Below are 13673 nucleotides of genomic sequence, written 5' to 3' on the forward strand. Positions count from 1 at the left end.
ACCATGGGAAGTCATGACTACAGACAGAACGCTTGAGAGCAACACCAGTATGCTGTTCTCCAGGCTGCTAGAAAATCTGCTCCAGCGCATAGTTTTAGAGAAGACTTGCTGGTCTGCAGTGTCACACCGATATTGTAAAGCTCTAAGGGAATTCTTTCTGAAACAAGGCAAGATGCTACATTTCTATGGGTGCTTTTTCCACTAGTAGTCAAAACAAGATGTCTCTCAGTGAAAAAATGCCTTGTGAAAAGAGAGTTGTAAGATTATATGCACACAAAAGTCAAGCATGACAAGAGTAAGACATCTGAGAAGATAATGAAGTCCTAGAAGAACTGGCAGAGAAATGCTGGTCCCCAGCTGTATTTCCAAGACAGCCCTTGTATTTACAAGGCAGATCTCTGAAAAATGTTTCTGCTATGCTCCAGAAATGGGAGAGTTCCCCAGATGCCAAAAGATGATTTCTGTACCCACAGAGATGCCACCTGCTGTGCCCTCCATCTGGCTGGATAACCACCCACATGGGTGGTTGGCATCAGAAGGCATTTGGGATGCCACCAACTGCAGTGTACTACCCTACTTTTTAAAATTACCTCGATGCCAGATGCCAGAAGGGTTCCTTGCTATCTATGCTGTGTGTCATCTCACTGAAATTCAGGACACCCTGGCATGACATGAACCTGGGTGACAGCACTTTCCATCCATGTGGGGTAAATGCCTGGGCATCTTTCAGCCTGGTCCAGGTGCTGTTGCACTTTGGCATGTGCCATAGTCCAGAGGCATGCAAGTGGGGCTTTGCTAAGCCACAGCCCAAATGGGGATTGCAACGCAGGTGTAACTTGACCCATTTCCACCAGGGATTTGCTTGCAGAACCCCCTCCTGCATGGTGGGCAGACTGACTCCTGATACCCAGAGGTGGACAGAGATCAGTGCTCAAAAAGACAACATCCTGCTCCAACCCTATGCCTACCAAAAGCTTTGACAGCACCAACAACAGAAGTCTTGCGATTTCTTCAGGCATGCAAACCAGCACAATGGAAAGTATTTGTGATATTCTGAAAATCCGAGCTCGTACTTACGAAAAAAGACCGAAAAATTACCCCCTCTATGCTAGGGAATAGCAAAGCAACTGATGAGGAAGGAAACCTTCTGATGAGCTAACCATGTCTGCAGCTGCATGCGCTGAGACAGCAGCCGCTTCTGAGCCCGCTGGGACTACTGCTGGTGTTGCACTCCCTGTAGCCCTCGGATTAGGGAACAGGTGCTGTCAGGAATATTCACAACTGACCCATGCCGGCTGAGGAGAGAGGCTCAGACACAACACAGAGAATTACAACAGTAAATATTTATTCATGTGCATGAGGTGTCCCAGCCAAATGGGGGCACCCTGAATGTGGTTTCATGCAGGGTTCCTATAGTGTTTGAATGTTTAGGGACAACATGATTCGACTAATGACTAACACCCACCCTACCAATTACTAATCCTAGTAAAACCTTGCAAAGCAACAATATTTTTGCAGCATACCTATTGCTTGTCTGTTGATCCAGATGGAGTCAGTCTTGCTAGAGTTACTTATCTAGGAGGTTACATAATGCTGGGTGGGCTTCAAAGACATGTTAGAGGGGGTAGGATGCTGCTGGTATCTTGGTTGTCCTGAGTTATCCTTTATCCTTCACAGAATCATAGAAACATAAAATGGCTTGGGTTGGAAGGGACCTTAAAGATCACCTAGTTCCAACCCCCCTGCACGGGCAGGAAGATAAATAAATAAAATAATGAACAGGAAATCCCGTCCTTATTGCAGCTCTGATTCACAGGTAGAAATTCACCTGTCAGTGAAGCAGAAGCTGCATAGTCTATAGGCAGCCCGTGCCTATGTATGCACGTGTACTGTACAACACCTGTCTGAGCTATCAAGAGCTTTATACCAAAACTTATACAAAAGGGGACAGAGGTCTCCAGATGTGGAGGGGAAGAGTCGAGAAATGGGAACATGGTATTTCACAATCAAATTAATTTTCTCAGTGAGACAATAAAGTACAAAAAAGAATAAAAATACATCAAAGGGGGACTTCTTCATGGACAGCTCTAAGCTTCCAAGAAGTAAAGTCCTTATTTCCAGGGCTGGGCTTCCTTTAGTTTGTTTCACTTAAGCATGAACAATACCAGTCTCCAGTAAAATTTCACAACTTAATTACATTACAGTGAATAATGTGAACTAATACATATATTAACAAAGTTAATATGCTTCCCTACTATAAAGACTGCTTGATACAATGGTTAGGGAAGGGGATTTTCTTCACAGTGCTTATCTCAGAGTGAGGAGCCGCTTGATCTGCATGGCAGCTATTGGAAGGGAATCCAGTAGTACACTTTAATTGGCTCCTTTCGCATCATAGGATGTGTTAATGATTTGTTGGATGATTATTAAGCTGTTAAATCTTCCAGTCAGCTCATGCAGGATGTAGTTAAGAATAATATTTTTTTGTAAATGATAGACACGTGTCATGCTGAAAAGACAAGATCTGTCTCCCTCTCTGGGACATTGCAAGGAAGTGTGAGAACCTCCAGAAACATTCCTTGTTCCTGCAATCCACAGCAGCTGAATTAATGCATTACACAAATTCTGGGAAAAAAACAAAAATATTTATTATGTTTAACATCAATAGATTATAGCTAGCACCTTTTTCATCACTGGCAGTACCCTGCAACTTTCTTGTAAAAATGATACTTCTGAAAAGAAAGCTTTCTTTAAAAATAAAATATTATAAATTGTATTTCTTCTGTTTCATCTGGGGCAAATTCATTAAGCTGACAAAGACTTTAGTAGTAATAATCACACAGTGACCTTTTATTTTGAAAGCTGGAAAGCTTGTAATAAATGAGGCAGTGATTAGGGAAGGAGAAAAGCAGAATGCTGGATTGGAAGGACTGCATTCTGTGCTCTGCTATGGGTTTTCTTTGTGCCAAAGTGTAGAGCATTTAAAGCATGCCTTGGGAGGAGGATCGCTCATTGTATAGCTCTCCTTTGCAGAGTGCTCAAGCTGAGGCCCAAACCCAGACCAAAGTCTCAGCACCTCCTCTGTCCAGTTGCAGCTCCACTGAAGGAAGCTGTACTGCTGAAATAATCTGCATATCTGAAAAATCATACCCTGAAATTTCATCCACTAAATCCAGTGCTCCAAGTTGGTGGCCACTCTGGACCTGTAGAGAAACTAGTATGTGATTAATTAAAATCATATCAGGTTAATGCATGAAGGAGACATTAAATAAGCATGCATGGCCTTAATTTTGCTGTATCCTAATTTTTGTGACTTTTACAACTATTTTACAACTTCAGTAATTTCAGTGTGGTATGTGTGTGTGTGCCTGTGCACTGATTATATCCTAATTAACTTGTTCTGAAACAATAAAAGGCTGCTTTCCTCCACAACATCATCAAAACAAACTGGAGTTGAACACTTCAAACTATGTTGGAATAGAAAAGTCTTAAGAGGAATTAAAAATGCCCTTTGAATATATAAAAGTTGCCATTTCAAAGACACTTCATCTCCTCCTTTCCTCTTCAAACTTCAAGCAAAATACTACCCTGGAGAAAACTCTGGGAAAGTTGGGCCTCAGGAAGAAGTTTAAAATTAGGCACCAACCTTAAAGGAAACTTCAAGTCAACTCTGAAGTGTTTAACAGTGACTCAGTGGAGTAAGCACCTGTAATTCTCCCCTTGGAAAGCGGATGGGCTTCTGCAAATTGCTTGAGCACGATGAGGCCACTCCTAAGTGGAAGTTTACGATTAAGAGAAAAAGAATAATGCTGACAGGGAGCACCTCTAACAACCTGACGCATAGTGGCTAATTTTGGGTGATGTGGGGTTTTGTTGTTTGGTTTGTTTTTTCAGATGATGAAGCCAGCAGAAGTTTTGCCATGGTTCTGGTGAGTACAAGACATCCTTCATCTCCTGCAGTAGGAAACATTTCAATCCTATGTAGTTGCTTCAGCTTTTCTTCTAATATAAATTGACTTCTGTGTTTCAGTTGGCTTTCAGATCCTTTATGAAAAATCCATTCTGCTTTGTGGCTGTTGCAAGCAGTCGCTTGTAGCTTGTCCTACAAGAAGCCATAAGCCATGTCATGGGACACCTGTTCCACCAGAATTTCTTGGCAAGAGTCTCCTTTGTCATGTTAGCTGAGGTAGGCATACTACCAATAATTTCAGTGAGAAGCATGAGCTTCTTAAGTATAGATCATTAATAATCTTATTTTAGTTTATTTCCTTCTGTTTCTTGCTGTTTCTTAGGCTGTCTTTCCTGTGAAGTATTAATACTTTGTGGTGGCTCAAGTGGTGAGTCCACATTTTCATTGTCCATCTAAGATCAGTGAATTCTTATCTATGTTGTAGAAGGGAGTGTAACAAAGTGACTCTGTTGCTCAGGCAGGGAAACAGCAGATGCAAGTGCAGAGTGGTGCCACAGCCAGATGTACGTATGAATTGTGTTCTGGAGCAAAGAGATTTGGGAAAGAACACAGCCCCCAAAATAGGCATTGAGGAGAAAAGCGATGCAGGCCTGCTCAGATGCTGGTGGCAAGCAATTCTCTACATGGGAAGAAGGGAAAAGATGCCAGGCTGAGTCAATTTGAACAGCATTGAAGTAATTTTGTTTTCTTGCAAACAGATGCATGGAAAAAATAGAGGCTGCATGCCAAGAGGCTATTGATCACATTGCTAAATACAGTAGTAGCCTCACTTTGTGGCAGGTTCTTCTTGAAGCACCTACTAAGCACTGATGAGGAAAGCACCGCAGCCACCCCAGGATGCTGGCATGCTGGGGAGTTCCCACCCAAAGAGCCTAATGACCAGGGGAGCCCAGTGGATGCAATCAGAAAAATGCTGCTGCTCCTTGTTATGGACTGAGGAAGCAGAGAGTAAAGCTAGGGGGAGGCTCAAGCTGTGAGTCTACATTTTCATCATCTATCCCAGATCCTGTGGCTTGTCCTTGATATGGCAGAGCAGAAATAGCCACACCACTTCTGTCCTATATGCTAGGAATCATGTCCCCAGCTGACTTTGATATCATGGGATTTAATGCCATTGTAATTCCAAGGGAAAATGTCTAAAATGATGAAATAGTGATGGGATGCTGAGGTCAGCTTCCAGTTAGAAACCTGAGCTAAGGAGGGTGGTGCAAGTGTTGGATAAGTGAGTATCACTCAAAGAACCATGATTAGAAACATTAATAGTGCAAAATGGGTAAGTCATGGAACTGTTTAATGCACAGACACTGATTTGCAAAGCTGCTATACTGCTACCTGCTTCTTTCTTGATCTAGATGTCTCTGGAGTTGGTCTTGCTGCAGTTTCTTATCTAATGCCAGATAAGGGGAGGGTTTCACAGAGGTGTTGGAGGGGTTAAAAACTGGCATTGCTTCAGTAGTCCAGGGGTATCCTGTATCCTTTGTGGACAGCTTTAAGATTCTGAGAAATAAAGGTCCTTAACTTCTAGGCGGGGGCTGTCCTGCGCCTCCTTGCCATGAGCTGTGGCCCTTTGGTCATGCTTACTTAAGCATTACTATGCAGTATATGATGTAAACTACACATATCTTAAGAGAATTTGTAACATTTCTTCAGCCTGGAAGAGGCTCCAGGGAGAACTTAGAGCAGCCTTCCAGTACCTGAAAGCTACAGGAAAGGTGGAGAGGAACGTTTTATAAGGGCATGTAGCTATAGGATGAGGGGTAACAGCTTTAAACTGGAAGAGGGTAGATTTAGATTAGACAGTAGGAAGAAACTATTTCCTGTGAGGGTGGTGAGACACTGGAACAGGTTGGCCTGGGAAGCTGCGGATGTGTTCAAGGAAGCGTTCAAGGCCAGGCTGGATGGGGCTCTGAGCAACCTGGTCTAGTGGGAGGTGTCCCTGCCCATGCAGGGGGGTTGGAACTAGCTGATCTTCAAATATTCCTTCCAACCCAAACCTTTCTCTGATTTTATCCTTTCATGAGTGTCATACTATAATTGGTACAATAATTAAGGAAAGAGATTTTCCTAACAGGGGCTAAGAGGCCATCATTTGGTAGCTGAAGGCCTAGCAGGAGAGAGGCGAGCACCAGCGTACCCTCCACTGCCCAGCTGCGGATCCAAGCAGCAGCTGGACCTGGGCACCCCCTTGCTCAGCTGACAGGCTCTCCGCTCCTCCAAACGGTTTGTTTACAGCTGTGGCTAAAATAAACCTTCCCTTTTTTAAATTTTTTTTTATTTTTTTTATTTCCTTTTCGCTCCTGTTATTCCTGCGGAGCAAGCTGGATTCCTTTCTGACTCACACATGATTAACTAACTTCCAGCTGCATTATCTTTATTGTTGCTGCCGACGCGCAAGCCAGCGCTCAGCACGACCCGCGGATCCCAAGCCGAGCTGGCGAGGCTCCCGCCTGCAGAACAGGAGGTGTTGTTTTTTTTTTCCTGAGAGTTGCGGGGTTTGGGAATTTCATTTTTTTAAAAATTATTATTATTATTGTTGTTGTTATTAAAGAAGGAACACGTGCTCGCCTTCTCGGACGCGAGGGGAATTACAGCCAAACAATAACCGATAACACAGCCCGACCCATCCCCAGCGGCGCTGCTGCCCCCCCCGCCCCGCCGAGGCTCCGCGCCCGGCAGACAAGCGGCACCCGGAGGGTCCCGGCGGCGACGGCGGCCGCGCCCTGCGGGAGGGGAAGCCGGGGCGGGGGGGCCGGGCAGCCCCGGCGAGGAAGCGGTTAAGGCCGGGCACCAGGAAACGGGAAGGAAGAGGCTGAGCGCGGCAGGAGCCGCACCGCGGAACCGCCCCCCCCCCCCCTCCTGCCCCGCAAGTCGCCGCTCCCGCCGGGCCGGGCGCACGTGAGGGCGGGGCGGGGCGGCAGCGGGCGGGCACGTGCGGCACCGGCACCTGGCGGCGGCGGCGGCCGGGCTGGCCCGGGGGGAGGGAGGGGGAGGGAAGGAGGGAGGGAGGGAGACCTCGGCCCCGCCGCCTCGGGGGAGGGCGGTTGGAGGTGGTTTACACAACCGGCCGCCCCTTACATAAGCCCGCAGACGGGCCCGCGGGGGCGGTGCGGGCCGCCCCCCGTCTCCCCCGCCCCTCCGCGGTTCTCACACAACACCCCCCCCCCCACCACCTCCGCCCGGGAGCCGCCCCCCCTGCTGCAGCGATGTGACCCGCCCCCTCCCTCCCTTCCGTCGCCGTCCCCTCCCAGGAAGGAGCCGGAGTCGGCAGCGCCGCGGGCCCGGCATGTAGTAGGGCGGCCCGGGGCCGGCGGCGCCGTGCGGGCATGGAGCTGGGCCCGGGGCCCTGCGCGCTGCCCCCCGCCGCCGGGGCCGGGGCCGCTGCTACGGCGGCGGGGGGACGCCGCGCCGAGATGCTGCAGGTGGCGGAGGAGGCCTTCCGCGGCGGCAACTTCGAGCTGGCGGCCGAGATCTACGGCTCGGAGCTGGCGGGGCTGCCGCAGCCCGAGCGGGGCCTGTGCCTCCGCCGCGCCGACGCGCTGGCGCGGGCCGGCCGCATGGCCGAGGCGCTGGACGCCTACGGCGCGGCGGCCCGGCTGGCGCGGCTGCGGCCCGAGGAGCTGCGGGAGCTGGCCGAGAGCTTCGCCCTCAGCATCCGCGACAAGGAGCTGCGCCTGCCGCCCTGGGGGAGCGGCGGAGCCGGCGGTGGGGCGGAGGGCGAGGGGCTGGGGGACCCGGCGTGCTGCCGCCCGCCCGAGCTCTTCGCCTGCCCGCTGTGCCGGCGGCTGCTGTGCGAGCCGGTGACCCTGCACTGCGGGCACACCCACTGCCGCCGCTGCGCCGAGCCCGGCGACTGCGGCCGCTGCCACCGCCCGCGCCGCCCCGCCGAGACCACCTCCTCGGCCGCCCCTTCGGCCTCGTCGCCCCCCGCCGCCCGCCTGCGGGTCAACGTGGTGCTGGGCAACCTGCTGCACAAGTGGTTCGGTGCCGAGAGCCGGGCGCGGCGGCTCCGCGCCGAGGGCGACGCGCTTCGGGAGCGTCAGGAGCTGCCGGCTGCCCTGGAGAAGTACAACCAGGCCCTGGAGATAGGTGAGCGGCGGCAGCGGGGAGCGGGAGGAGGAGGCGGGGGGCGAGGCGGGGTCCCCGGCTGCTTCCCCCCCTCCCCGCAGCAGTTGGGTGGAGAGGGGATTGGTAGTGAATGGTGGGAGAGGGCACCTGGGGGAAGCTTTGAGAATGAATCTTCCCAGCGGGTCTCCTCCCCCCCGCCCCGTGCGAATGGCTATTTTTGTTCCACTGTTATTTTTGTCCTTGCTCAGAAGGTGCCTGGCGTTTAACTGCCTGCAGTCGATGACTCATTATGCAGCATTTCTAGAAAACCCGCTTTGCTGTTTGTGGGGAAACCATATTTTAGTAAAGGATAAGCAGTAGTGGTCGTTTTAAGCCCCACCGCAGCTTCGTGGGAGAGATCCGTGTGGAGATGGGGTGTGTTGAACTACGCGAGTTGCATCTTCAGCAAAACTTAGCCTTTTAAAACGGCGAAATATCACTAGGCTCAGAGAGTTTCCTTTATCTTGCACTGTGCAGAGTAATCAAGATAAATCTACGTTTTGACTTGTGGAGGTCGTCTGCCCATGTTTTGAGCGTATCCTCCATAGGCATGTTGTATTTCTGCGTGCAAAGTATTCTCCAAAGAGCTAGGGTTTAGATAAAAATGGCACGGTCTGGCTTCCTCCTCTGCCAGACCGATGGTAGCCTTAGTTTAGTAAAACTGGGTTGTTTTCAGTCTCTGCGCCGAGTAGTAGGTGGATCCTGCTCGCTCGGTTGTAGCCTTCTAGTAGTGCTTGTGTGTTGTGCGTGCGTGCTGCCGCCTGGTTTGCTCTGCGAGCGCGGGGGGTGCTGCAGCAGCACCCCGAGTGTCTGCGGGGCCCGGGGAGAGGCACGGAGCTGGCGACGGCCAGAGGCTCGGCAGATCCCCCGGGGTTTGCCACTCCAGCCTCAGCATGAGAGGTGTCCGCTTTAATTGGGGATGGGGTGGGGGGGGAAGCCTCAGTCGTGTTGAGGGAGACGAAGTCCTTCAGGTAAATCTCTTCAGAAGACAAATGAAATGCTGGGATAACGCTGCCTCTCCTCGGTGGAAGAAGCTCCTTCCCTACTTTGAGTAAAATTGCGTTCCTCGTTCCAGATGTTTACCTCTAAAGACAACTGACTTGTGATTTTTATTTGCCTTTTTAATTGCTTTGCTGTCTGCCGTGGAAAGAAACAGACCGTTATTCTAGTTCATGATTTGTTTTGATTTTTTTGCCGCTGTTGCATGGTATGCATTTGAGATGCATGGGTTTGGGATTCTATGATAGTACAGCCTAGTATCGCCTCGGAGCTGATGCTGCCCATAGAAAATGTTTGCTCTGCTACTTAGTCCACTTTTCCAGCTAGATGTGACAAGTTTTCAGACCTAGCCAAGTCCTCTCTGTAAAACTATTAGATGGTTTAGCTGAAGTAATCTCTGTTAAAGTAGGGCAGGCTGGAGAGTCCAGGAAGGAAGGTGAAGCAGAGGAAGGGGTGAAGCTTGATGTAGGTCACTAGTGGATGGAGCGAGCTTTTAGTAGCGGAGCCTCTTAACGTTTTGGGTTCAGGGTCTCATTGCTGGGGAAAGTAGCATCTCATCAACAAAATAAGTGCTCGACATGATGTTTCTTGCCGTTGCGTGTGCTCGTTGTGTCTGCAGGGGAATGTAAAGAGAGGGAAGAGTGTACTGCTAGTGCTCTCGCACAGCCTGCCCTTTCCATTCTGGTCCCTGCAGCACGGATCTCCGGTCGTGGCTTCTGTTCGTCGTTGTCTTGAGATAACTCCCTTGCAGTGTCCTTATCTCTGTCTTCTGTGATTTCCCAGGCACAGTGGAATCTGTTCAGGAACTCCTTGCTCTGACAGTGATGCTAAAATTGCTTAATAGGATTAAAAAAAAATTCTAATTAAAAACTAAAGCAGGTGTCTTGCTACCCTTATAAATCCTAAAATCTCTGGCTGACATGTTGTAACTTCTCATAGTGGGCAGCCCTTCACCTTCTTAACTGTTTCATGTGTGCCCATGCCATTTCTCACAGGTTGTACTGCTGTCTGAGCCTTATGTTCTGGAATTCTTACCACATGCTCATTAGATACTGACTTCTGGCTTGCTGGAGTTGCCTTACTGCTTTTCAGCTGAGGATCAGGATAAACAGAAGGAAAAAAAAAAAAAGAACAGAAAAACAGTTTTCTGTTTTCTGACTGTTAAGTACTTTTAAGTGTTAGTGTATGAGCAGCTTGAAAAGCTTATGAGCTAGTATCAGGTATTTAAGACTTTTAATGTGTGAGAAAATAAGTGGGTTTTTTAACCTCTCCACATGCTTACGTATTACTGTTGAGTTACAGGTGTAGGCATCCTTTTTATTACTTTTTAGAGGCTGAAGACAAATGAGTACCTTGATTATACAGTCAATATATGATGTCAGAAAGAACTCCAGGTTTCTTGTCAGGGTGCACTGTTCAGTGGGATTTTTTTTAATTGGTGTTTCTTGGGGAGTACTTTGCTGCTTCATCTGCAGCAACCTTCTTTGTGTGATGTAATTAAAGCAAGTTTTCTGGTTACCTATCACTTATGTCATTCTGGTTTAGACCTTTTGTCTTCTGATTTGCATTTTAGTTCTTGAGGTGCTTCAGGTCTGAACTGTAGAAGGCTCCTGTCAGGTAACCAGTACACTTACTTCTGGTACAGTCTGGGATATCTGTGCCTATTTTCAGGTCTGCATGCATTAAGTTGTCAACTTTTTCGGTTAAACTAGTTTGCCATGCAAAAGCTTACACTTAGCAAGCATATTTAGCTTTTTCCTTAACTATGAGATTGACAATGCTACTGCTGCTCCAGTGTTTATGCTGATAGTCTGCTATGGATTAAAGTGTGGTTGTGGGGTGTTTTTGTTGTTGTTTTTCAGAAAATCAGCTTTACTGTTCAATCCTTCTCGTCCTCTTGAGATGCCCACAGTTTGGTAATCTCTGCTGTTTTAAACAAAGTCACTGGTTTTTTTGCTACCATAGACCTTGTAACAGATACCTCATTATTGTAAGGTATCTAATTACTGCAGCTTCAAAGCAAGCACATGTCAGGCTGCTTGAAAGGAAGCATTTGTTTCTAGCTGGATCACTCTTTGTGCCAAGCTTTATGCTGTTCAGCCACCATAATATCAAGTATTGTCCAAATCTTGCTCTCGGGCTGTTCCCTACAATGATAAAATTCAATGAGCTGGGGTATCAGAGGTGGGCTTCCTTGTTGTCATCCTTTGTCTTCTGATAATGTGAACTCTTAGGTGAACTAAACTGAAATGTTATCATTATGCACGCAGGGTTGGTTTGGTGGTTGCGTGGGGTTTTTTTGCTTTTTTATTTTTTTGAGGGTGGGGTTGCAGTAGTTGCTTTATGCACCCTTTCTCCTCTCACCTGCTGCTCTCTGCAGGGACTATGCCTGGGAGGAGTAGTTTTTTCAGTGTATGCAGGCTTTACAATCCCTTTGAGCTGTGTGCCTGAAAAGAAAGTAAGTTGCATTTCAGTGAGAAATTAATGTGGGTATTTTGGGTATGTTTTGATTTTTTTTTTTTTTTTTCTTTCTAAAAAGGAGTTCCCAGTTACAGAGGTAGGAAGGAGCTACCTGTTGGTTCGTAGGGAAGATAACAAATAGGGCTGTTTCCATGTATCGTGCATTATACAGCCAGGCTCTGTCGTGGCGGGGGGTGAGAGTGCAACAACAAAATTCACTCTTTATAACAGTGTGTAGCATACAAACGTATGTGCATACTGTTATTCAACATAACAGTATGTATCAAAAAATACTGTCTTATCTAGGAACATATTGTACATTTTGTGCTAGTCTGCTCATTTTAAAATTAGAAACTATACAGGTTGGAAGGAGACAGCTCCTCAGGGGTGAGGATGCGCTTGTAAGCAAACACATGTGGAGTGTTACAGGGTTTGGGTGGCAGTGGTTCCTACTTTCAGCTGACATTTCTCTGTGGCCTTCTTTGTACTCAGTCAGCCTGTCAAAACACTGTGCCTTTCCTGTAAATGGCCTGAAGATACCTGCTGGGAGATGAAAAGCCCAACCATGCGATCCTCTGGCTCCTGTTGCTGCTACAGTTTTTTTAATGGTGCTGGTTCCTGGGCTGTGTCAAACAGTTAATAGGTCTTGGGTGGTTTCTCCAGCCTGCATGTGGGGCTGTGGCTCTGCTAGAAAGGGCTCTGCCCGTCCTGTGCCTGTCTGACCCTAATCCCCAGCAAGCTTCTTGGGGTGTAGAGGGGTGACCATACCCCAACTCCTGCAGTCTGATGAAACAGGTGCTCAGTTGGCTGCTGCATGCTGTGCAATTGTGTCTGGCTCACGAGAGAGTGGCACACATCAAGTCAGGACACCCTGTTTCTGCATGAGGGATGTTGACTCTGGCATGTTATTACCTACTGCTGCAAAGTCTGCCAATGCTCCAGTGAGGAGCATTGCTGTCTCCAGGGAGCAGTAAAAGCTCAGCAGTCCCTCTGAGTGGTTGTGTTTACTTCTGGTGTGATGGGCTCTTTCTTAGCAGAAACAGGTTTCTCCTGGGAGTTGGGGATAGCTGATGCACATAGCTGCTCAAATTGCCCAGCATTTTAATTCCTGCCCCCTGCCCCCCAAGGGGTTCAGAACAAGCAAGTAGGAGATAAATCTCAGCTGCTTCAAATTTTACAAACACAGTGTAATTAAGGGATAGATACATGTTCAAATGGGGCCTTTTCTTCCGAAGTACTCTTTGTGGATCTTTATTCTCAGTGGATAAAGGATAGTGCAGGAAAGGCTAAGGAGAAGAGGAAGGTTTGTATCAAGCCTGATGTAGTGTCAGAGGCAGCATGCTGCAGGGCACACAAAGGAGATGCTCTGTGTCTCATCTCCTGGGGTAGAGAGCTGTGTGTTGACCCCCAGCCTGCAGGGTGGTGTTTGGGTTGTTGCTAGAAACAAAATGTAGGAGCTTTCCTGAGCTTTGGTGGAAAGAGGAGGATCTGGCCTCTTGTGGCCAGGCCTCAGGGGAGAGGGGTTTCTCCTCTCATCCCAGTGGAGATTCACCATAAATTGGTCTGATCAAAAAGAAAGCTTAATGTGGCCACTCAGCACTAATTTATTTTGTGGTCACACAATTCATGGAAATACATCTGGTGCCTTTCAAATTTTCCCTTCATAAGATTTGAATTAATGAGCAGGGCAGACTAGGAGGCAGTAGAAAAGAGCCATGATCAAGGGCACCAGGCATGTGAGGACGAGTTCTCGGGTGAAAAAAATCCTGTTCTCAAGCAGACAGACCCTTTTGGGATGGTGTTAGTGCTGGTTCTTGCTCCCCAGCCTTGCTCACTGAGCTGTTTTAGGTAGTGTGTTGGGAGTTCACCTGCTTGAGGTCACTGTATCCCCACTGACCTCCTGTGCCAAGCATTGAATTTGTGTTGAGGGGCTTGGTTCTACCTCCATGCTCCTGAGCTTGTGGCTGCTGCTTTGTTCAGGTAGCAAGTGAGATGGTTTGTTCTCAGTATAGAGTATCTGCAAACTGTCGTGGCTGCCTTGTCCTATCCTATCTGCTTTGGTCTATATGGACAGTTGTTCAGGTTGATGTCTTTGGAAACAATTTCAGTTATACAATTCTTGGTGTACTGGCTAGGTGAG

At 48.3% G+C, this 13673-nt stretch overlaps 1 protein-coding gene across 4 annotated transcripts in view; it reads left to right on the forward strand.

Annotated features, from left to right (window-relative positions):
* The first annotated feature begins 7198 nt into the window (after window positions 1–7198).
* Window positions 7199–13673, forward strand: part of LONRF2 (LON peptidase N-terminal domain and ring finger 2) — a 35601-nt gene continuing 29126 nt past the window's right edge. For 2 of the 4 annotated variants that reach the window (XR_007890203.1, XR_007890204.1), the window contains exon 1: window positions 7249–8056. Coding sequence is in view for 2 of the 4 variants with exons in the window: in XM_051626536.1 (XP_051482496.1) it covers window positions 7294–8056 (763 nt within the window). In the remaining 2 variants the exon portion in view is untranslated. Of the gene's footprint in view, window positions 8057–13673 lie in introns of all 4 variants that reach the window. The other 2 variants (XM_051626536.1, XM_051626529.1) reach the window with 2 other exon arrangements.

This window comes from Apus apus, chromosome 1 (genome assembly GCF_020740795.1).
Source record: "Apus apus isolate bApuApu2 chromosome 1, bApuApu2.pri.cur, whole genome shotgun sequence".
NCBI lineage: Eukaryota > Metazoa > Chordata > Aves > Apodiformes > Apodidae > Apus > Apus apus.